We start from the raw sequence: 25552 nt of genomic DNA on the forward strand, positions 1-25552 counted from the left end.
AAATCTGTAATTAAGAACATAAAAAAATTAATTTGTGATTATTTCTTTAAATAAAATATACAAATCAAGTTCACCTGTTATGGCATTACTAAATGACAAAAGAAATACTATTTGTCAGAAATGTGCTTTTCTTTGTCCTTTTATATTTGACAGACTCATAAATGATATGTTTTCTTTGTAGCAGTTTTCTGGGAAATTAATAGGAATAAATTTGTCAAAATCTGGTAAATTAAATCTAGTGAGTAAAATTCAATGCATTTTTCAGGTTAGCATATTTTTCTTTTAAACTTTAAAATGCAACCGTGGGTGTTTGATTACTTTGAAACTTGTATTAAAAGATCACATTTTTGTTGGTCTTAATCAAATCATTTTCATAGCAAATTAAGCATTTTGAAATAAATGTACAATGCTAAGTTATCTAAGAGTATATCTTGACTTCATAATAATATTAGATGATACAAAGAAAAAATAAATATTTAGAACTTCTGTTATTATAGTGATGAATGCAGGCAGGATTTTAAATGACTACTGTTCAGATAATTTGTAGTCTAGAATAAGATCATAACATCACATATGTCCATATTGAATTCAAATTGTCCTGTAACTTAGAATTCTTAGCACAAAACTACTTGCCAGAAAACTGGGAAAGTTATGAAAAATTTCTCTGTCTCACTATGAGCTCATTATTTGAATGCTGGGAAGCCATGTCTTTTTTTACTTATTTGAAAAAAACATATAGTAAAGAAAAGAGCCTTATATTAACATTCCTTTTACCCATGTAGCTTGGTAATATGCAGCTTTGTGTATTACATTTTGAGCATTCAAAACTCAGATGTGCTTCTATATCTGAATATATAGTAAGTAGACCTTGGTGGCACTTCTACGCTACTATGATGTGCCACAAAGTTAGGGAATGAGTAGGCTCCTTGCCTATGTGCTACTTACGTTTTTAGGTGTGCCCCTTCTGCAACATCAGAGATGGTGGCAATTCGGAAATCTTACAGGGAGTGAGAAGAATTGGTCTAGGTCATTTAATAGCTATATTCAGAGACAAGTATGCCAGGAATTAGTACCCCTTCTGATACTGTGTGTGTGTGTGTGTGTGTGTGTGGGTGCAACCTTTTCCCATAAGCATAAAAATATGAATATGTAGTTTACAGATATACACATATAGTCATTTGCATTTTAGTTGACTGTATTTAATCACGTTTTATCTTGTTATGATTACTGAAATTGCAAAGGATAACCTAAACATTGCTAGTATGGATGTTCTAAAAACATACTAATTAAAGATCCATATTCTTTTGAAAATTATAGGCCATTTAAAAATGATTTTCAGATTAATTGAACTTGTGGATACATATTTAATTGCCCAAAGCTATCTAAATGCATTACCCTCAATTTAAGGCAAGAGACTAAGTTTTTTAATATTTTGCTTTTTCATACTTTGATTCTTATTTTCTAATCAGCTTCACTTGTAGATATCAATGCAGTGCTTTCTGCTACTCTGATTTCATTTTTTATTTATCAAGTAGGGAATGTTCTCTTGGTTTTTTAAACGTTAAAAGTGAATGGTAGGTATTCTCAACCTTAAACAGACTAAACAGCCCTTAGCTTAGAACATGCCATATTATGATTAACCAATTTTATTTAAAAGTTTTCTTTGAAGATAGTTTGATGTTTTAAAAAATAATAGATAAATTATTCCAGGGGAAGAATTAAGAATGTATGAAACTTAGGCAAATGAAAGTAATATCCCAATATTTTCATTCTAGATGAAAAATATGTATCAAGCATACATTATGAAAAAATTTGTCTCACATGTAAGTTAAAGCCTGATTAGCCATCAGAAAATTTAAATAATCAAACAATAAATGTTTTAGTAAGTTACTGTTGTGTTCTCAAGAGGCAAAAAGTGCATTGTTTTTATGTTTCTTTAATTTGAGATTTAATGCTTTTTACCACTCAGTCCAGCTTACTAGCGCCTCAGTGGAACTCAGTAAAACTGTAGCACTGTTACAATTATGTGATTTTATGAAATACATCAGCACCACCATGCCTGTATCTATCACTGTACCTAGCAAAATGTTGGAAAGAGTTGGCTTCTCTAATAAAAGAAGTATCCTAAGTAGCTAATGAGATTTACTTTCTTTTTCCCCAAAATAATTTCTTTTACAAATTCTTGAATTTTCATGTATAAATAGATCAGAAATTATATGCTTCATTCTTAAATTATGTATATATACTATATTTTCAATACAACTTGTACACTTTTAGCTACCAAAAATTTGCAACCATTTTTACATGAAATTTACAGTTTTCTTATTTACAGTTATTTGTGGAAGGTTATTGCAAAACTAGTGCAAGTAGATTACACTGTCAATATCACATACCAATCTCTGAAGAAAATATTTGCTAAAAAATAAATATTTCTGCACAGAGTATTTCAAAAGCATCATGATTTCATGCTATGTTATGTGCATAAAGACTAGGAAATATACGTGTTTTGGTAGATTGTTCCATTATGTTTAAAGCATTCCAAAGTACTACTACTTAACCAATGTGAGCGAGCTTCTTTATATCAGATGACTGACGTTTTCAAGTAATTACACACATTACTGTTTGAAATTATTATTTTTTAAACTGGCAAACATTCTGGTATACATATTCCTAACAAAATTATAGAAAACAAATTTCAGCTAAAAATAGGTAATATGCCTTTAATTAAAATTGGCAGGTGCCTAGGAGATTAAACACTAGGAATTCCCCAATATTTTTATCCTTTTTCCTTAATATTTGGGAAAAAAAGTACCATATTATTTCAGTGCTATTGTAATTATAGGGCCATTTTGATGAGACTCTGGAGGAGTTAATTATAAGATTACTGATCTTTGAATTTTACACCTAAATAACATAAGAATGATGGAATTGTGTGGAATTTTCTCAAATACTCAAACTATATTGTCAGTATTAAAAAATACAGTTTACATGTTAACAGTTGTGATTATTTGATTATTTTCAACCTAAAAACACCATTAATATACAGACAGTGGACGTACAAAGAACATAGGTAAAACATACAGTGCTTTAAAACCATGGCTGTGCTAAATTATTTTGTGTCTCTCAAAATATAAATAAACTAATGTAAGTCACAGATGTCATGACTGCAATTCAGGAATTCATCTGGGTTTTGATACTAGCTTTTCAAGAATAATCATGTTAATATTGCCACTTCTCAAAAATTTTATTGGGAGCATTTCTGTAGTAATTCTTGGTATTCTCACTTAAAGTTGGATTATGATTGGAAGAACAATGCAATTGGTCAATTTTATGGTTCTGTGTTCTTAACATTGCATTTCTCGAGATGTGTTATTCTATTCATAGTAATAATGTGTCAGTTTTAAATAAATGTTAGTCATCTCTCTCAACCCTCATTTAATAGTTTATATAAGCCTTGTAATAATTTCTTTTATGCTGTCAATTATTAATAGTTATTAATAATTCATGTCTTCCTGTGAGTTTTCTTCTGTGTATTGCATATTCTTAAAATGTATTTGTACCACAAGAGCATGTAATGAATTATTCTAAGCTTGGGCACTGATTAATCACAATACCTAATGCTTTATAAAGCATTTAAAAACACAATTCATTTAGTTTTTAAAAGGTTGACATCACTGCATAGTAAGTTAACGAGAACCACAAGAAAAAACACCTTTAAATGAAAACACTTAAGTGAGAGGGAGAAGGGGAAGCTATTGCATACCTAGAAAACAATTGCAATGTAAATGTAATTTTATGGATCTTGGACAAAGGTAATATTTGACTAATATTGGGGTGCTATGGCAGAGGAAGCTTCCCTAATGCTGGCATTCTCCTACTCTGATCAGATGCATCTTTGAGAGCTGTGTAAGAAATACCTTATAGATTTTTGTCATAAAGGTTAAATGCAGGCAGTGTCAGGCAGGGGAAAGCACTGAAAGGTTTTTAGAAGACGTAAGTGGTGCTACTGCACTGGTACCACAAGACCACCACCTTTGTGATGATGCATAAGTCACACGATGGTCTTATAGTTTTATGGTGCCTTGTGGTTTACAAAGCAGTTCCACAAATATATTTCAGAGACTCCTCAACACCCCTTCAAGATATTTAAGATGTCTCATTTTTATAGTATTGGATACTGGGGCTCACTGAGGGTCTGTCTTGACTGAGTAGAGGAGGTAGGATCTGAATTCAGGCTTACCGCACTGAGTCTCTTGCCGTTGCTACCCTTGCACACTAGAGCTCGGGCAGGCTACGTCTGTGTAATGTAATGTCTGTGCCATGAGGGAGTGGGCCTAGATGCCTGAAAAGAGCCATTACAACTGTGAAATTCTATTTTCTGAAAAAACACTATTTTCTTCCAAAATTGTACTTTGAAAATTATTTTTAAATATCCATTTGGGAACTATCATGGATGTAAAGAAGCTTCCTTAATGAGCCAGTCTTCACGGAATACATTCTAGTCATACTGAATTCAACAGATCATCTTTGCACACTTGGCATTTAACATCACTTCAGGGTAGATATGTTTGTAACGAGAGTCATAGTCTCACAATTATTATAGTGAATAGTACTACTTTAAAGCTATAAACCTAATAGTGCAAAATACAATTAGGAGAGAGACACCAATAGCTACACTTGAGTTTTTCTGAATCGAAAACTTTAGTCTCGATAACAGCTGTTTAGTTGGAGACATTGCACATTGTGCAAAAGCTAAATTGTGGAAAATTGTTTTCCTGATTGAGCATAATGTTATGTTCCTGGATGAGGGCCAAAGAATCTAGCATTTTTGAGCACCTACTATGTGCCAGGCACTTCCTATATGTTACCTCATTTCCTCCTCAGGTGTCTTCAGGGCAGGTGCCATTATCTCTGGAAAAAGACTCAGGGAGGTTAATTAACTTGCTCAGAGTCACACAGCTATTAATGAACTCATGCTGAGACCCAAGTTGGTCTGACCACAGAACCCTGCATGGGTGATTCTCAAAGTGTTCATGTGCATCAGAATCGTATGGAGAAGGGCTTGTTATAATGTGATTACTGGCCCCACCCCCAAAGCTTCTGATTTAATAGGTGTGGGTGACGCCCAAAAATATGTTTCTAACAAGTTCCCAGGTGGTTGGAGCTAGTGCGGCTAATTCGAGGGCTGCCCTTAAGGATATCATCATCCTGTCTTTCAGGTGCCTCTTTGAACTCACATGATAGACACATTTGTTTTACTGCAAAAAATGTGATTAGAAATCTAATAACATTTAAATTTTTTTTTGTAATTTATAAACATTTTCATTTACAATTAGAAATCCACTTAAATAATTGATCTACTTTTGGTTTTAACCATGGATAACCCATTTGAAAAACTCCAATTCACTTTTAGTAACTAGTTCTACCAGATTCCTTTTTTTAACCATGAAAGGCATTCAGAGGAAAGATACTATGGTTAATAATTCTTATTTTAGATAGGCAGATCAGGTGATCAATTTTATCCTTAGATAATATATGATGGGATTTTAAAATAACATTTGTATTAGGACTTTGTTCTTTTAGGCATTTGAGAACCACTGCTAAAGATCAACTCCAAAAGGACCTTGTGAGCAACATACATTAAACCTTCATACACACATTAAACCTGACACCAAATTCTACTATGGCCTGACTCGGTTTCCTTATCTTCTGACTAGAAGAGTCAAGTTCAACTCTGATGACCAACCCATTATAATGGACTTAAGAAACTGTACTGTCCCAGATGTGCCCCTACCTTCCCATGTTTGTTGAATGAGTGATTATTTAAAAACCCTACAAGGACATTGCTTCAGCGTTTTTCATTCCTGGTTTTCTCAACTAATTAAGAGTATGGGATTCCTCTGTAGGGTAAACTGATAAGTCTTTCAGATCTCTGCCCAGCAAATAATACCATCAGAAAACATCTAACCCAAATAAACTTTAGATATTAGATGTCATTTTATTTAGGCCTGGAGACCTAAATATTAATATTATATATTATTTTAAATATAAATATTTATATTAATATAAATATTAATATTATTTTTAGGTGGAAGGCAAAAAGGATTATGTTAGTGCTTTTAATTACCTAGAAGGAGAGCGGTTGCTATACTGCTGTTAAACCTACAGCAGTTAAACCTGGCTCTCAGCAGGGGTCCAAGATGGAGGGCTCAGACTGTTTTTGCTACCGCCCATGGGGAAAGTGACAGTGACTTGAGGCATTAGATAGATATTCGGCTAGGACAAGAGGGTGAATCTTTTAAATTAAGATAATTCCTTTGGTTTAAGTCACTGTAACTACTAAGTCTTCTGACTTTTATGCCTGACTCACCACATCTTTATACTGCTTGGGCTCTTTTAAAGCTAATATCCTGTAGGAATGGGCCTTCCTAATCCTGTCCAACTCTCTGAGATTTTATCAAGCAATTCTTTTATGTTGAGGAATTAAGAAGAAAAAAGGTTTATGTTATACTAGAATTTAAACAATCTGGATGCTTGCACACCCCTCCCTATCTTCCTATTTCTTCGTGCTTAGTTTTTATAAAGAAGTATAGAGACTATGTGTGGAAGGCTGAATTTTATGCATGTCATACCAAATGGTGCAGTGAAGCGTTCACTAATCAAACAATCAGATCTAAATTCCTCACCTGCCAAATCCTCTCCCTCTACAAATGAACATTCTCTGGTGAATTCATTCTGAATTTCTCTGGACCTTGGACTGACAATCCTCATGAAACTTGTTGCAGCTGCAAAAATCTGCCTAAATATGGAAGTAAAATCCCTAAGTTGTCCTCTGAATCAGAGGCAGCCATTTCTCTCTTCCCTGCTAGGCACCCATAAAAGTTTGTTGAATGAGGAAGAGAAAGCATCGGTTAGTCCCTAAATTTCTATCTGCATAACACCAAATGGTTTGGAAAGCTGGTTAGAATTATTATACTTCTATTGAATTGACTGATCATTCTGTCATGTGTACTTGATCTTGTATGTTTTTGTCTGCACAAATTTAGCAGGGACAAGAACATGCCTGTGCCTACAGATTGCATCCCCCCACAGATTAGTAATTTATGGAACCATTAAAAAACATATATGGAGCAATTTAAGGTCGCTTTAATCATATTTTAAGTAGTGCAAAGTTTTGTAAATTTAAATAAATTGCTCGTATCTGAAACTAATATTCTAGTGTCAAAGGTAAAAGTAAGTCAATAGATTATATTTCTATCCTGGAGGGATAGATATTAATCCATTTAATAATGTACACAGACATAATGTCTCTTTAAAAATATATGTGAGTGTAAAAATTAGTAAAGGATAAAGAAACTTTCAAGGATTTTCACAATTTTCTTCAGAAGGAGAGGATACAATGGGCCAGTCCATAAAAAGTTAAAAATTGTATTCAAATGAATTGAAAAATAAAATTTCTCAACTAGAATTTGACTAAACAGAATCTTAAGTTAGCTTGCAATTTTTCTGTACCCTGATTTTATGAGAGGCATATACCACCACTCCCCCAAAATAATCTAACAGTCGAATATAGTAAAATATATTCCGTGGTATATTCTGATATTCTGGAGTCAATATATATTCAGCCCAATCCATACAGGATAGATTTTCATTTAATCTTTGATTAGCAAATGTATTTGAATAACCAAATAAAATTAAAATTTTTCTGCTGGTTTGTGCATTTTCCTTATACGTAGGTAAATACACATTGTTCTTTTACAGCCGGGATTAGAAAGCCATAGCACGGCATATACTTCATGGAAGCTAGTTTCGCCACACAAATCCACTAAAATTGTACGTTTTTGGAAAGAAAACAATGTGCGTCAATAAACTCTTTTGATCAAATTCAGGATTGCCCTAAAATATGAGTCAGAAGAAAGCTGTGGATATCAGTTTGCGTCTGTAGCATTTTAGCAGTTCTGAAGAAGAATCCCTCCCACCCCACCCCCGCCACCAAAGAAAAAGAAAAATTAGAGAAACTTGTTTCTGAGCATTCAAGGAAACTTGCCAGTGGAAAATATTTTAGGGAGTTTGTGAATGCAGTTAGAGACAGAATTTTAAATAGAAAGGCCTTTTTGTCCTCATTAAAGCTGGCCTATATTCATGTATTTGGAGATGGTTTCCTCTACTGTCAGAGATTTATAACTCTAAAACTGTATATATATATATATATATATATATATATATATATATATATATATATATATATTAGCGTGCAGGATTTATAACTCTAAAACTGTATATATATATATATATATATATATATATATATATATATATATATATATATATATATATATATATATATATATATTAGCGTGCAGGAATGAATGTAATTCACTATAAACATCTCAATCCAGAAGGGTATCTGTCCTCAAAAGTGACAAGTTTCCCTATCTCCCCCTTGAACTTCCAAGAGTTGAGGATCATCTGAGTTGCATCCATGAACAATTTTATCCTTTGCTTTCTTATTTGCTTGGAAGGCATTTTCATAACAAAGTATGGGTTTAGTAAAAGCAGTAAATAGGAGTCTCCATGCAAGAGAAATTGGAGTTTCCTAACATGCACATGATTTAAAAAATAAAAATAAAAAATAAGATGCCTTGAGATGCTGGCAGTTTTAACATTTGGAACAAAAGAGTTCATATATATATTTACATCCTAACTGCTCAATTTTACCTTACAAGCTTCAATTTAGGAAAATATACAGTACTTTTGCATATAATGGTAACTTGTGAGCCCCTGAGTCAAGTAGAGAGGATTTAAATACAAAAAAGGAAATCAGCCATTAAAAGCACTTACATTGTATGTGGAAGAAATAGTACAAAATGATTATTTCCCCGGAAGACCAGGATCAGAAACATGCCTATGAAGACCCAAGATTCCTACAGTGCTTAGGGATGAATCTGTCAAAGAAGGATGCCTAATTGGATGAAGGCAAGTTTTCCTTTGCCTCGGGGGGTGAAGCTCTAAAGAGAGATCACTGTCTTGTTTTAAAAGTGAAGTCAAGTTGTCTTCCGAAGCTGTGTTCAGATGCACCCCACTTGAGAGGGATTCTTTGGATTTAAGTTTAGACTTTTCAAGGTCTAGAAATTCAGGACACTGATAGAAAGAAAAGAGAAGAAAACATGTTTTTATAATTCATTTGGACATATTTCTAAAATTACACTCATGAAATCTAAACATGTTTTCTTTTTCCATAAATCTGTATTTGATTAGTGGTATTAACCAATCTTTCCCTCTCAAAGGTGGGTCAAGATACTGAAGGTCAGGTATCAGTTTAGATAATCCTATATAACCATTCCAAGATCTTTAATTTTACTCTGAAGCCATATCAGATTATTATTATTATTATTATTTAAAACACAATATTTCACATTGAGTTTTCCAGATTAGTTTTAATTCAAAATTCCCAACAAAACTGTGATCAAAAAGGTGGGTCATTTGGTGAGTACCTTTGGAGAACAAGGAGAAAGAAAAAAAGAAAGGAAGGAAAATCACCCATCCCTTGGCAGAAAATATCATCTAAATCCACTGAAAGCAAAAAACAAAGTACATGGTTTTACATTGTTTCCCAGCCATTCAAAACTCGAGATAAATTAATCTCTACTTTCATATTTTAGAAAAATTGCATTATTTTCCTTTAGTCACATTACCTCGTGCTATTAATATAGTTTCATTCCCCAGAGCATTTTGCACTCAATTCCCAAACTTCTAAAAAAGTTTTTACAAGATGGTTCTGTAAATTCTTATTTAAATCATTGTTCTTAGGTCCAGTTTGGCCACAGTGTTTAAGTAATTAAGAATGATTCCCAAAATAGAATTCCAAAGGAGTTGGACTTTTCCTATTAACATAATTCAAAGGGTTCCTCACAGGACTTCAGCGGAAAGATAAGGACACTAACATTCCTCTTACCATCACCAAGGTGAGAAAAGTTTAGAGCTCACTGGTGATGGGTGGGGCACAGATGTGGTTACTAGTCTGATTACACTTGGATCTCAGGTCTTGCTATTGCTTGTTATGGCTGCTATTTCTCTGCCCCTTCCTTCCTGAGACCCTGCCCAACGGTGCCTCTTGTCACTAGAGCAAATTACAAACCTTTATTTGAAGCATGTTTTGGACCCAGGACTAATCCTTAGCTTTCAAAGCTCTACCATTTATAAACTTAAGTAGATTGATATTTGAAAAAAAGCTTTTTCTTAAAAAAAAAAGTACTAGTATTTTAAGATCATTCTTCTAGGTCCATTGTTCCCAAAGTTTAAATGAGCAAAAGAATCGGGGGAAAAGGTCGGGGTTGGGGAGCTTGTTTAACATGGAGATTACAAAGGCTCATTCCCAGATGTTCTAATTGAGGAAAAACAGAGATGGAGATGAGAATCTGTATTTTCCACTGCAGCTCAGGTGATTCTGATTCAGGTGGTCCCTGGAAACACACTTTGAGAGACACTTTTGGTTACACGCTATCTATACTCACTTGTGAGGAAGGACTGAAACTTCGATCCGTCTTGATGGATGCTACCGGATGACTGGTTCTCGTCAGGCGGATGACAGGTCTCTGATACTCTGCTCCTGTAGTTACCATACTGTAGGCTGGGGGGACCACAGTGGTTTGTTTCTGCAGCAGCTGTAAGATGGTCTGGACGTCTGCAGTCATTTGGGATTCAAGTCTGCAGGACAGACAGAAATGGGGGAAGACAGTCCTAAAGTTGTCCAGGATTGCAAAGCATTTGAGAAAATTACCCAGGATTGCAAAGCATTTGAGAAAATTGCAGCACCACCAAAGAACAGAATTACAGCCCTGCTTTAAACAAGAAGGACAGGAGAGGGAGCACGGAGATGCTCACTTTCTATATCTCACTAATGGCTCTGATAAAGATCGTTGCTTTCCTGTTCGTTGATCTTAACAAAAAAACAGCTGAATGAAGAGGCTACGTTTTCACAGTGTACATTGTATTACATCTTTACAATTAAGCTTTATTGACTTCAAAATGTAAAATGCATTCAGAATCCATTTTTAATCAGTCATTCTCTGTGCTTTTTATCAGGTTTTGGTCAGTTTCTTGTGAACATTTTATTTACTGTTTAAAAAGATGTCATAGCACATTTCTCTTATAGCTGCAACAACTGGATAATTTCTTATGTGTTCCAAATTTATATTATCTATATTTTACTTTGCCTCTCTCCTATAAACATCAAATATTGTATATCGTTCATTGTATTCTTTCCTTAATGTTAAGTACTGTCAAATGCTAAATTCCTTTCCCATCTACAGTTTGGAGCCTTTGGTAATTAAGAAACAGACCAAACATAAAAGTTCACTTGCTTCTGTAACCAATCTGGCTTGCAAAATACCAGTCTGATCATTTTTTTCCCCAAAGCTCACAAGTAGCCTACTGGCCTGTTAATTTCATTCTCATTTTAAATTAAAATTCAAGGGAAAGATAGCAAAATACAATGGATCTGATTCCCCTCCTTTGCATGTGCTAACAGTATTAAAAAAGGATTTTGTGGGTATAAGAACAGAAAATTTGGACCATATGCCTCTTCAGAATACTTTAAACTCTTTACTTATTTGTGCTTACTATTTTGTTTCAGGGAAAAATGCAAGGAAAAGGTAAATCTTACCAAAAATTTAAAATCATAGACAATTTTGCTCAATTACGTACATGCTGTATTTGTGAAATTCAAAGTGGAGAGAACTTAGCCTTTGATTTGAGAATGGAATAAACCTGGATAACATGAGAAAAAATCATTTTTTTCCTTTTAGTTTTTAACATTGACACTACAAATCTTCCTTCTGAGAATCATGATAACATATTATTTGTGCAGGTTTTCTATATTTGGTATATATAGCCATATAGGTTAGTGTCTTCTAAACAAATAGCTATAGATTATACATGATTGTGCCTTGCAAATGTCAAAACCACGCACTGAAAAAGAAAATTTGAATTATCAACTAGTTTATTTATCTATTTGTTACCCATTGTTCCAATCTAATATTTTTATGGTGCCAACTAAACAGAGAAGACTCGTTATTTTATTATGCATCAATTTTTTCTTTCACACTTCAAGGTACAGCACAAATTTTTATCTGCACCCCCAAATCTTCCCTTATTCAAAATTAATTTCTCTCTCCTCTGAGTCCCCAAGGAAAATTCTACATCCATTGTAAATATTTCTGTATGAATTTATCCCATCATTAACAGCATTTAATATTTAGGGAGTGGCTTACACATTACATGTAAAAGGCTTTGGGCATGGAGAGTGGAATAATAAAAACTGCATCAACAAATGGGATTCAAGACCCAATAAAGAGTCAAAAATTATGATAATGATCTTTTTTTTTTTTTTTTTTTTTTTTTTTTTTGCAGTACGCGGACCTCTCACCGCAGTGGCCTCTCCCGTTGCAGAGCACAGGCTCCGGACGCACAGGCTCAGCGGCCATGGCTCACGGGCCCAGCCGCTCTGCTTCATGTGGTATCTTCCCAGACGGGGGCATGAACCTGTGTTCCCTGCATCGGTAGGCGGACGCTCATTCACTTGCGCCACCAGGGAAGCCCTATGATAATGATTTTGAGTCCTCACAAAACCTTTGTCAAACAGCAGGGGTCTCCAAGAAACAGGATCTCGGTCTCATAGATTCTATCTATTTGAATAGTGTCGATGAGGGAAAAACCTATTGGAAGTGTGTAATAGCAACATGCTACCATGAGTAGGATTCCTGAACACAAGACCATCACATGCAGGTGGAACAGCTGGTGCAGGGTGAGAACAAGACTGTGCCAACATGACTTAGCTAAGACAGCAGACCACCTCTGTCAACATGACAGTTGTTTCAGGAAAACTCTGCCTGGGAAAAATAAGTCTAAGGGAATAAATAACTTTACTCCTTCAGGAAATTTCTATAGATTAACTCACTGGAGACAGCAATCTGCTCTTTTGAACAAATAAACTTGCTTAATCAAACAAATTTTATTTATCCATACTTGCTTCAAGGCCCTCACTTCACTGTGTCCATCAATTCTGAACTATTATATTATGAACTTTGCCCAGATCCACTCAGTTTCCCACCTTAAAAGGATCAGGCTCCAAATCCTATAAATATCCTACTTCTTACTTCCCCTTCTGAGATAACACTTTAGACTCTGTCTAGGTGGTGGTCTCTCTTCCTGCAGTGACTTTGAACCAAACCTTGGTTTGGTTTTATTAACCAGTAATCTGATATTTTGGGTAGTTCAATGCAATGGATTGAATGTTTATGTTGAAGTGCTAATGGTGAAATCCTAACCCCCCATGGGATGGTATTAAGAGGTGTGGCCTGTGGGATTTAATCAGGTCATGAGGGTAGAGCCCTCATGAATGGCATTAGTGCCTCATAAACCAGAGCCCCAAAGAGCTCCCTTCCTTCTACCATGTGAGGACAGAGAGAGAAGTCAGCCGTCTATGAACCAGGAAGCTGGCTCTCAGTAGATACTGAATCTCCCAGCAGTTTGATCTTGAACTTTCCAGTCTGCAGAACTGAGAAATAAATATCTGTTGTTTATAAACCACCCAGTCTATTGTATTTTTGTTATAGCAGCCCAAACAGACTAAAACATTCAACAAAGAAGAGCTTTAGTGAGGAATTTCTTTACTATGCATAGGTTGTATTTTCATGTTTTATGGCTAGGGTCTATCAGCTTAATTGGAATGGACTCTTCTAATGACACAAGTAATCTGCTCTACTCTGGAAGAATTACAGAGAATTTTGAAAAAGTCCAGCTTTGTCTTTAAAACAGAAAAGAATAACCCAATTTTATAATTTTTTTTTTTTTTTTTTTGTCAGTGAAGGCATATGTCACTCCAAAACAAGCCACTTTGGCATATTGATTCTTTTGAGCTGTAGGCACTTGGAGAATAGCAAGTGTAGGGAAAAGCTTTCTCTGAACTTCCCTTATCTGCCTAAAGGCAGATTTTCCAGAAGGAACTCAGTTGTCATAAATCCCCTCCCTGGGAGTTTCAACAACCAGGGAAGATTGACTTTTGTCACAGAAGAGGCATCACACTGAGACAAACTTTGTCACAAACTATCATACCTCCCATCTATTCTTCTAAGGACCCATTCACCTTCCTAATGATCATTCATTCTCCTCTAAGAGACCTACATCCCCCAGCCCCTTTCCCTATTAAGATGGTATTTAATCTTCAGTTCTAAGGCACCTCAGGCAGTTACTAATTCTCCCTTGAGTATCACCCATGTGTATGTGAGGTATACATGTTAATAAATTTATGTTTGTTGTTTTCTTATTAATCTGTCTTTTATTATAGGGGTTTCAGCCAAGAACTCAGAAAGGTAGAGGAAAATTTATTTTTCTTCCCCTACATCAGCATAACTATACAGCTGTGTAAAATGAATGTTTTCATTCACTTATTCAAAGACCCACAGTGTACCAGGCACAGTGTTCTGCAAGGGATGGAATCATCACTGAAAGCTTTTATATCCTCTAGGCCCTCGCTATGCAAAGCATGCTCAAATCTGGGAGCTTGTTAGAATGTGGAATCTCTGTCGATTCCAGACCTAGACTTAGAATCTACATTTTAACAAGATCCCCAGGTGATTCGAAAGCACATTAAAGTTCGAGAAGCACTGCTTTAGGATCAACAATGAGCGATTTACCAATATATGTATATCTGTAGGCATAATATATAAATATGTAAGAACATTTCTTACATAAACTTTTAACCCTGCATATAGTTTAATTGGCCATTAAAGCAGAAAAGCAGCAGCAGCCAGAATGATTCAAGATGGACCATTTATATTTGTTTTTATTGCACTGTGTACTTAATATGTGTATTTGGGTGAAACAAATGGGATAGAATTCACAGTTCTACTACATTTGAACAGAATACTGAGGCTAAACAGAGTAGACCCAACTCTAGAAAGAGTCCCAGGATTCTTACCTTGCAAAGTTGAAGTCTAAATTGAGCTGCCCTCTTCAAACTTGTTTTCTATATGTTTGCCTTCTAGAGTAAACTGGAGGTAAGAGGTTCTTGGAGATGGCAGTGCAGTAAAAATGCAATGTTTTGGATTTTAAATCCAAAAGAGGCTAAGGTGAGTCAGGCAATAAAATGTTTGTGACAATTTCAGAGCTAAATAGGAAGAAGTTAGTCAAAGAAAATAAATATGTTAAAAAACATACAGATGCTAGGATATATCAAAAAAAAAGATTTAGTTGCAGTTTGGCTGTGAAAAAAGTATCATAAAAAATTCATGCTAGGGGCTTCCCTGGTGGCACAGTGGTTGAGAGTCCGCCTGACAATGCAGGGGACACGGGTTCATGCCCCGGTCTGGGAAGATCCCACATGCCGCGGAGCGGCTGGGCCTGTGAGCTATGGCTGCTGAGCCTACGTGTCCAGAGCCTGTGCTCCACAACGGGAGAGGCCACAACAGTGAGAGGCCCGCGTACGGCAAAAAAAAAAAAAAAAAAAAAAAAAAATTCATTCTAAAACTAATGTAATAAAGTAATAAGAATTATTAGTATTAAAGTACAGTTGCAAGCCAAATGGGTCCTGGATGTATATGCCCTTAAAAGTTTACACTTTCAGCCCCAGGGCACATTAAAGGCAAGTATTTTCAGTAATCTTTGATTTACACTAGCAGCAATGATTGGTATCCATGATGAGGCAACAAGGGAACCTTAAAATCTCAATTTTCATCCAGAAGAAAGGTCCCAATCAGGAAACACAGAAACAAATGAAAAGCAAGAGAACATACTCAGACAAACATCAATAATAGAAGTTAAGTTCATTGTTAATCATACTTTACTGGGGCTTCCCTGGTGGTCCAGTGGTAAAGAATTTGCCTTCCAATGCAGGGGACATGGGTTCGATCCCTGGTCGGACAACTAAGATCCCACATGCCGTGGGGCAACTAAGCCCATGCACCACAACTACTGAGCCCACACGCCCTGGAGCCCTCATACCACAACTAGAGAGAGAAAACCCGCATGCCACAACTAGAGAGAAGCCCGTGCACTGAATCGAAGACCACACGCAGCTAGAAAAAATAATCATATTTTATCTAATTACAGCACTTTCTATTTTGTAGCATATACACTCTCCACATGTATTACCTTAGTCTTTACAACAGTAATGCAGGTCAGTATAGGTCAAAGAAAGAAACTGAGGCTGGAGAAATTTAAATGACTTGATCTAGTCATCCTGTTAGTAGTTAAGTAGAAGAGTTATGACTTTAATCTAGGCTAACCAATTGCAAGTGCTGTGTGAGTATCATGCTGAAGAAATCACTGCTGTCCCTGTCATTAATCCATTCATTCAGTAATTTTCCCATTTACTCCAGGAATTGAATGCATACCATATGTTTCACAATAAAGGAATGGGCAGGAATCAAGGAAGTTAAAGTTCAGAGATCACACTTTTATCAATTCTTTTGTGCGTACAGTGTATATTTTGATATATGTTATGGCTAAAAAATCAATGTAGCTTGGTATAAATAGCAGGGAGAGATAGTAAATGTACTAATTAACTAAATATGCTTCTCTGAGCAATAATAAGTATGATCATGTTAAGTTCTTAAACCTTAATTAGGAATTACTGACTCTAAGTAAATGATAGTTTGTTTTAATTTTCTCAGATAAGTTTCAATTTTACAAGACTTCCATTTGGCACTTGAGAATGGGATATAGACCTCAGTTTTTTAACTTTTAAACTTTGATTAAATTACATGAAAACAAAAAATACAAAATTAAATATTTAATTCATACAGTATTGTCTTACTTCTGTTTGAAATTAAGGCATACAAATTTATTTCAATTTACAAATTTGTAGGTTTTCTAATTCCTTTTGTCTGTTTTAATTGCTAATTCATCTTTCATGGTAATGTATGTGTGTGTGCATACATTTTTATGTTTACTGTATTGTTTGACACTGTTCAATTCAGGCACAAAGATTTAAAAAAGCAATACAACTACAAGCAGCATTGATAAAACACAGAAGAAACATTAAGCATAGATAGCTAGCTTATGCAGTATAAACAAAACTCATAGAATGTGGTAAGTATAGAGAACAAGTAAGCAAGTAGCTTGTTACACATGGGCAGAATTCATAAGATGCGTTAAATACACACAGCATGGTAGCAACCTGCAAGACACCCCAAAGATAGAATTGAAATATGATGTAACAAACCAGAGCATGGCTTATACATGGAAAGAGATGGAAACAACAAATTATTCTCCTGTCACCTCTGGGTAGACGACTGCCACCCCCAAGTTTGGTCACCCACTGGTGACACACACACAGTATAAGCTCCTTCTGACACCTGTTTTTTACCTATAAAGGCCAATAAAACACATGGCTGTTCAGCAGGCTAACTGAAATGCCACAACTGTGGCCAGGTGTACTCGGCCTTACATGTCTGTGATAGAGCAAGTGTGCCATCGGCACTGGGGATTTTCTTTATCTGTGGACCCCTTTTGTGTAAACCTAAACTCTGGTCCTCATAACCACACCTTCAGCCTGGAAGGCTGATGAGGTATATATATATATATATATATATATATATATATATATATATTTGCATAAATCAGGATACAGGTTGTATGGTTCTTTTACCAGGATTGCACTTATTAGAAATGTGTTAATTACCCCATCTGGTGTTCCTCATCACTCACTGTGTGTTTTAAATTGATTTAGTAAATCCTGTGATTTGAACATTTTAGTTTAATCCATGCAGTTTTCTGTCTGTGGCTACTGGAATACCTTGCCCAGTGATGTCCTGGAAACTACCTTGACTCGAGGTCACTTTCCACATGTAACACAACTAAAGCAGTATCATACTTATACATCTATTGTTTTTTTCCCTGAATGTCATTGATCAGTTTAATTTTAAGGAATCCATGTAGATTTGGGTTAAAGGGTTCCATTCTTCCTAAAACCAAAATTTATTCTTTATCTTAAAAGGTTAGAGATCAAAGATGGAGGGAAAATGGAGAGGATCTGGACTTTAACTCAATCACATTTTTGACAAGTTGGCTGAAAAACTAAATGTTGAAATCATTTTGTCAATATTCTTAAAAAAATACCATACCACATAACTATATTACCATGAACAACCAAAAAGTGCAAAAGGAGGATTGAAAGAGGAAAGGTGTTAGTCAACAAACTAAATATGAATTATTTTGAGGGGATAAAAAAGGTTTCTTAGGCAGCCAATGCTGATGATATATACTAATTTTATGACAAGTAAAGAAAAAATAGGATTCATGCTGCCAAAAGTGTGAAGCATTCTAAATAAATGCTCCTTGCAAGACAGATTAATAATTCTGTCAACTTATAGTCTTCTTTTAAATAAGTAAGTGTATAAAGAAGTGTATATGCCATCTATGGTAGGACGAATTTGCTATTTACAAAGAGTAAGGCTAGACCCAGCTAAGGGCTTGGACTATGTTTTCCCTTTGCCTGGCTATTGCGTATACCTGTTAAGCTGTTCTTGGAGCAGATCTAATCTTTGCTCCACTTCTCCATAGGCGAGGTCACTTTCCGTTTCAGAGATCCCCCAGGCAGCTCGCGGAAGCGCTGAGGGACTAGACTCATCAGCCTGAGTTCCGGCAGTTTCTCTTTCCCAGCTTCTGGTGTCAGCGATATCTGTGGGAAAGGGCAAGATGGATGTCAACTTCTTTGGGTGCCCATTTGTAGCTCCAGAGACATCCGCAATACAAGCAGGAAGGGGTCTTGGAGTTTAACGGGAAGACAGAGAACCAGAGTGACCCAGGGACCTGTCCAGGGGCCACAACCAGTTGGTAGCTGAATCTCATCCACCCCGATCCTGTCTGCCACTTCCCACACCCATTTCCATACGAATAAAAACATACAGCCAGTTATGAGTCTTGAGTACAATTTTGTCTTCTTTCTATTTTGTGCTAAGAGGAAAACATGGATGGCCAACCCCGAACTCTGGTTAGAGAGCAATGACTTTGTGCTTTTACATTTGGGAAGAAACAGCACCATTTGTATGTACTGCTGCACCTCAGGTTGAAGATTTTAGGGCTCTTTCACCCAGAATAATTTGCATACTTCATGATTCAGAGTGGGCTCAAGAAGAGACAGCCATGGGGAAGTGATGATCTTCAGAAACCCAACTCAAAGTAGAGCCAAGGATGAGCCACTAAGGATGGGAAGAGTCCTAAAGTCTCTAGTCCTATGACATTATTTCATGTTTTTATGTTTCCTTGTAGCTCCTTCTGCACTGTCCTTTAACATATTCTGTCCATTAATTTCCAATATTTTTTCTTGGGGCTCTTTTATTTAGAATATTTTTATGCTGCTATACTTTAAAACATATTGTTTACCTGTTCAAGTCCACTTTTCAGATGGTCCTCATGTCTGTTAAGTTCCAGACACGCTGCTAAACGTGGGGGAGTTAGAGATGAAGAAAACATAGGCTCTGCCCTTGAAGAATTCAGTCTAACAAGGTTTTAATCATTTTCCTTATAGAACTTCATTTTCTGAGCCTCATTTAATTTACTGTTTCTCCTAAAATCTGTATTTGCAAGTTGTCAATATTTGAGGGCAGATATAATATCTTACTTTCCCTCTCATTTCTGTCATAAACTTTTGGTGGCTTTTGCTATGCTTTCTTCCCCTCTACATTTCATGTATCTAGAGAAGTACTTAGAATGATTAAAAGGCTGGGAAATAAAACTCAGGAAAAAATACCAGTGGAGTTGGGAGTTTATTTCAGAGATAAAGAAGGAGCATCTTTTCCTCACTGGGAGGGCTGGTGGGAGGAAAAGCCTGTCTAGAACTGATCTTCATTTTTACATGGAAATAGACTTGAATAACAAAAAGTGATTTTGCTTTGATAGAAAGCCTTTTTTCCCCCTTTGGACAAGTAGTTATGATTAAACACTGACAAAAGTTATGTAAAGTTAAGGAATTTATATCCTTGCTATTTTAAAAATTGGATAGAAAGTAACTGATTTGGGGAGGATTAGCTATGATTCTAGAAACAAGGAACAGGATTTGTAGGACTTCTTGAATTCCCTTTCCTAGTTTCTCCAAAAGTACAGTCAGATAGCTCAAAAGCACCTCCTATCCTCCAGCAGCAGACAGAATTTCTGTATCTTTTCTTCATGGTTTTTCTATCACTATACTTTTATTACTGAATACACAGAAATATCTATTGAGGTGCCTACAATTTCGGCTTCAAATGGGTGAAGCTCTAACAAAGGGATTAGCATATCCAGAGACAGTATTAGAAAAAAATAAGGTCAGGTTTCCCTGTACTACTGAAATGGCTAACAGACCTCAGAGAGCTTGCTATGAATTCCAGAATGTTTCTTTGTGATTAAGCCTTCCTTAGACTATGGAAGCCTGGTGTTTTGTTCTTTTTAAAGTGACAATATATAATTTCCCTTGATACTTAAACACAACAAATGAAAATGAACATCAAAAAATGATAATGCTGAACTTTTAAGCGCAGTAATACATCAGCAGATTTTCACTGAAAAGTGAAACATAAAATAAAAACTGAAAAGTGTGATTTATTATTCACAGACATGTGACTCTATTTAAAAGGCAAAACAATAATAAGATGTCTTAGTACACTAGGTTTTCAATTTTGGAGAATTAATGCCAAACAAATATTCAGAACACACATATTAATGGTTGGATGATGCCAGTGTTTTTCTCCCTGTCTAACCTCTTTCTAGACAATAAAACAAAAACAGTAAAAACTGATAGGATGGAAGTTACATGTTATGCTCAGAAGTTTTGTGCTGAGAAAGCTTAGAGAATTTCCACTTATGCCTAATAGTTCTCATTCTCAAATCATATATAATAAACTGATTTTTAAATAACACTGGTGAATCACATGCAATAAATTATGTAGGATTCTATTTTTTCTTCAGTGCTCAAGAAAAAAAACCTGATAATCTTCTCTTAACAAAAAAGAATAATTGTAAACTATTGAGTAAAGTCTTCCTTGATTATAATTTACTCTTTTATTAAAATCAGTAATGTGTGATTAGCTTATTTTAACAGCAATATGAAAGAAAAAAGGAGTTCAAAGGGGAAATCCGACTTAGTAGTCTTAATCAAAATGAACATCCTTGTAGATACTTTCTAAATATAGCTCAGAAAAAATCTGCACTTGGTTGCCTTGGAAAATGTTGCTATAGTTGCAAGACACATTTCTAGAAATGGATGAACAGAAAGTAAACTTTCACTTTGCTCTGGGTACACAATTTTCCTACAGTCAAATTTTGACCTCAATCTAAGTAGGATCAGAGTCCATTTAGTTCGATTTTTTCTTTTCAGTTTTGTCTAAAGGTGCTCCTCTGTTGGATTCAGCATGACAAATGCTAGAAATGCAAGTGGCATTTCCATTGATGATAAAACTAAAATTTGTGGGGATTTAGGAGCTCAAGCTACAGCAGTTACTGCTACACCTTACATCTTATTCAAACCCTTTAACATTGCACAGTATCTCACCGTAGAAAATCACTAGGGAATGAAATTTGCAGTGAATAAAGTTTTAGAATTCTCCATCGGTTGATCGTATTGATTATCCAGGTTAACCATGTGTCACACTGATAGACTATAACAACATCAATCATGCTTATCCAATTGACATGAATATTTAACTATGAATTTTAAAGGTAATTATTTATTTGAATAGGGAATGCATTGTAAATGTTTGAAAATTAAAATTTGTAGATATTAAAATGATCTGTTAGAATACTATCTTTTATTGTGCATGTAGAATAGCTAATTAAAAATAATTGGAAGAAGTGGCAAAGCAAAATATAAGATGAAGGGCATGAGAATTCACTGTCAGCGAGAGTCATTTTAAAGTCAAATCAAATCCCCAAAATATATCATTAACGACTTGTCACTTGAGACTTTAAAACGCAAGAGGAAAACAACAAAAAAGTGTTTTGAAAAATGTCAGGCCCATGTTATGCTGACTCTTGGAAATAGTAGGATGGTTCAGCAAGTTCTTCAGAATTTCTGCCTCCCATGATACAACCTGTTTCAATTTTTAGTACTTCCCAGAATCCGTTTTCATAAATAACTAAAAGGGGACGTTTGGTATCACATCTAATATTCCATTCTTCCACTGTGATAAATGAGGTACTATTTTCATCCACTTCATCAAGATTTTAGATTGTCCAGAGAACATCTGCATATATTCTTAGCTTACTTCAACTTGGGGTCACGGCAAAAGCTGATTTGATAAAATAGGGAAAGTAACTCAGGAAAAATGTAAAGCCTAAACATCCTAGATTCAATAAAACTTTTGTTGTCAGATATAGTCACTTCGAATAATGGTGACAATGATAGGTAATATTTACTTACTCTGTGTCATAATTTTGTATCCTGCCAGGTCAAGAACATCCTATTTTTCCTTCATTTCTGTTATATTCTTTTGATTTTTTTGCTACACCTTCTTCATCTCTACATTTTTATATATCTAGGAATATATTCAATGATTAAAGGGTTATAAAAGAAAAACTGTGAGAAAATACTAAGCAGAGTTGGGGATTTTATTTCAGAGAAAGTAAGTTATGCATGTTCTCTTGTTTCATAATCACAACAGACTAGTTGGTTAGAAGATATTATTCCTATTCTAAAGATGTGCAAATTGAGTCTTAGTGAGGTCTTTCAAATCACTTACTGAAAGACATAAAGGGAGTAAGTCACAGAGTTGAACTTGGAACCCGAGCAGCCTGCCAGTACCTGTTCTTGCACCCACTTAGAAAGATTTAACAAGATCCATATATCTAGTTCCTGATGAGAAGTTAATTTTTCTTTCATGTGACAGTCCTCAAGTTTTCCTGAGTTTTCCACCCTTTAGCATCTAATCTGGATATACTGATTAAGAACAATTACCCAGTTCATGCATATTTTCTACAACAAAACCCATATATTTGGGTATCCCTTTTAAACAAATGTGTTCAAATGAGTTGGATCAAAAGCATACTTTATTTAGGAGCATTTCTCCCCATTTTCTCATAATTCCCAGTAAACTGAAATTCTTTTTGGTATTTATTGCATTTTTATTGCATTGGTCTTTCATGCTATAAAAAACCAGGTTTGGGGGTGAGGAATGGATACAGAAGATACATACAAGAATCAATGGGTTTTCTCTCTTCAAATACTCATAGATCCCCTCTGCCCATGGAGTCACTACAATAGACATTCCTACAAAGTTCTATGTGGCATTATGTTAAGTCTGCCTGGCCACACAGACTCTCCTATGCTATAATTGGGAATAATGACCATTATTCCAGAACCCTGCAAACACTTTGTAGATGATCTAAGATATGATCTTTGCAAATATATCACAAAATTGCAGATTAGATTAATGTGCGGTATGTTTCTTCATTTATGCAAAGCTACAATTTTGTGATTAGTCCTGAGGACAGACAACGAGATTCTGGAGAAACTTGATTACCTTTGCAAGAGTGACTTCTTTTATCTATGGGAATTCTTCCTGAGGTGGGTACTGTTTCTTCAAGATCAAGTCCAGTTACTTTCCCTATTCCTGGAGGAGAATCTACAATTCCTGAGAAGAGAGGCTTTTGTTCATCGTCAATGGAGGAGATGAAAGATGAAGATCTGCTTTTTTTCTCTTCAAAGTGTTTCTTGGACCTCTGATAATGTCTTATGGTATCTACAGAGTCTTCAGGATCATTTGTAGTGCTTCCTTTGCCAAAATCTATCAAAGAAAAGTTATTTTATAGAAGAGAATCTATAAAATCTACTGTCTAGCGCTACTTAAACTACCTTTGTCATAGTGACAAAACTAAGTTTGTCATAGTGATTGTTATTTTGGAATAACTTTAGCAATAGATTTTTTTTAACTGCCAGAAAAGTTGTTCTTTCTCTTTTTCCTACTGAGAATGTAAGACTTAAGAAGACTTTTTTTTTTTTCATAATTCACAGTACATTAGATTATCTTAATGAGATACACTATTCGTTCCAAAATTAAAAGAATATCTGTGGTAGTAATAGAATTTATATCTCTGAAAAAAAACTTTAGGATAACTTAAACCTTATTTATACATGCTCAACAGTCATTTGTATTCTTAAAATATGGTGTACTATTTCTTGAAGGAAATGAAAAAGTGAAGAAAAATGTGTCCCAATTCTAAAATGTCACTGCTACGCAGCTTATTGTTTGTTTGTTTTTAACCTTCATGCCCTCTCATCTGTGGTGGTCATTCCACATTGTGAAGGTCAAACCCGGAAGCCACTTTGTGGTAAAGGCTGGCAGGCTGAACTTCAACCCTAGTTCAATGCATGTAATGGCCTTGACATTCCAGGCAGTTTGGTAGTGCAGGATATTGCAAAGAATATAAAGCTTAAACACAGTAATTAAGGTAGGTTTAACTAATTACATTAAAGCCAGTAGTGCATATTGGCTGCTTTATACTGAAATGTCAGGATAATTTCAGCCCTGAAGGTTGTGTTAGACATATTTCAGCAGGAAAAACTCCAAGAGAAAAACCCCAGAACTTGTTTCCATTAGTGTCCTGGGGAGACAGTATAATTCTCCATCTGGTTACTGCTAATAACTAACCCACATACTCCAGAAGGTATATCATTTTCTAGAGAAATGTTTAAGACGGTGTCTCCATCTATTCTCTGCCTGGTTGTGCTTACTTTGTTATTTATAGAAGGCCAAATGAACTGATTTAAGGCCACTCCAGAGAAACTTCCAACTGTTTTTTAAATCCCATATGGCACAGAAATTAAACAGAGATCTTTTTCTTTTATTTAAATAAATCATAATTTAAAATATGAGAAGCTAGAAAGCAGCCAAAGGTAAAAATTGATAGAGTTTACAATGGAACAGGATAGAAAGCCCAGAGATAAACTCGCACACATATGTTCACCTTATCTTTGATAAAGGAGGCAGGAATGTACAGTGGAGAAAGGAAAGCCTCTTCAATAAGTGGTGCTGGGAAAACTGGACAGGTACATGTAAAAGTATGAGATTAGATCACTCCCTAACACCATACACAAAAATAAACTCAAAATGGATTAAAGACCTAAATGTAAGGCCAGAAACTATCAAACTCTTAGAGGAAAACATAGGCAGAACACTCTATGACATAAATCACAGCAAGATCCTTTTTGACCCACCTCCTAGAGAAATGGAAATAAAAACAAAAATAAACAAATGGGACCTAATGAAACTTCAAAGCTTTTGCACAGCAAAGGAAACCATAAACAAGACCAAAAGACAACCCTCAGAATGGGAGAAAATATTTGCAAATGAAGCAACAGACAAAGAATTAATCTCCAAAATTTACAAGAAGCTCATGCAGCTCAATAACAAAAAAACAAACAACCCAATCCAAAAAAGGGGCAGAAGACATAAATAGACATTTCTCCAAAGAAGATATACAGAGTGCCAACAAACACATGAAAGGATGCTCAACATCACTAATCATTAGAGAAATGCAAATCGAAACTACAATGAGATATCATCTCACACCAGTCAGA

At 35.2% G+C, this 25552-nt stretch overlaps 1 protein-coding gene across 5 annotated transcripts in view; it reads right to left on the reverse strand.

Moving 5' to 3' along the window:
* Positions 1–8347: 8347 nt before the first annotated feature.
* KCNH7 (potassium voltage-gated channel subfamily H member 7) overlaps positions 8348–25552 on the reverse strand; it is a 461513-nt gene continuing 444308 nt past the window's right edge. For 4 of the 5 annotated variants that reach the window (XM_082629981.1, XM_082629984.1, XM_082629982.1 and 1 more), the window contains 4 exons: positions 23496–23759; positions 18514–18682; positions 10515–10707; positions 8348–9141 (listed from right to left, as the gene is read on the reverse strand). In XM_082629981.1, the coding sequence (XP_082486107.1) occupies positions 8872–9141; positions 10515–10707; positions 18514–18682; positions 23496–23759 (896 nt within the window). In that variant the 3' untranslated portion in view covers positions 8348–8871. The remainder of the gene's footprint in view (positions 9142–10514; positions 10708–18513; positions 18683–23495; positions 23760–25552) is intronic. The other variant, XM_082629983.1, reaches the window with a different exon arrangement.

Source organism: Mesoplodon mirus (assembly GCF_964341445.2).
Source record: "Mesoplodon mirus genome assembly, chromosome: 8".
NCBI classification, from domain to species: domain Eukaryota; kingdom Metazoa; phylum Chordata; class Mammalia; order Artiodactyla; family Ziphiidae; genus Mesoplodon; species Mesoplodon mirus.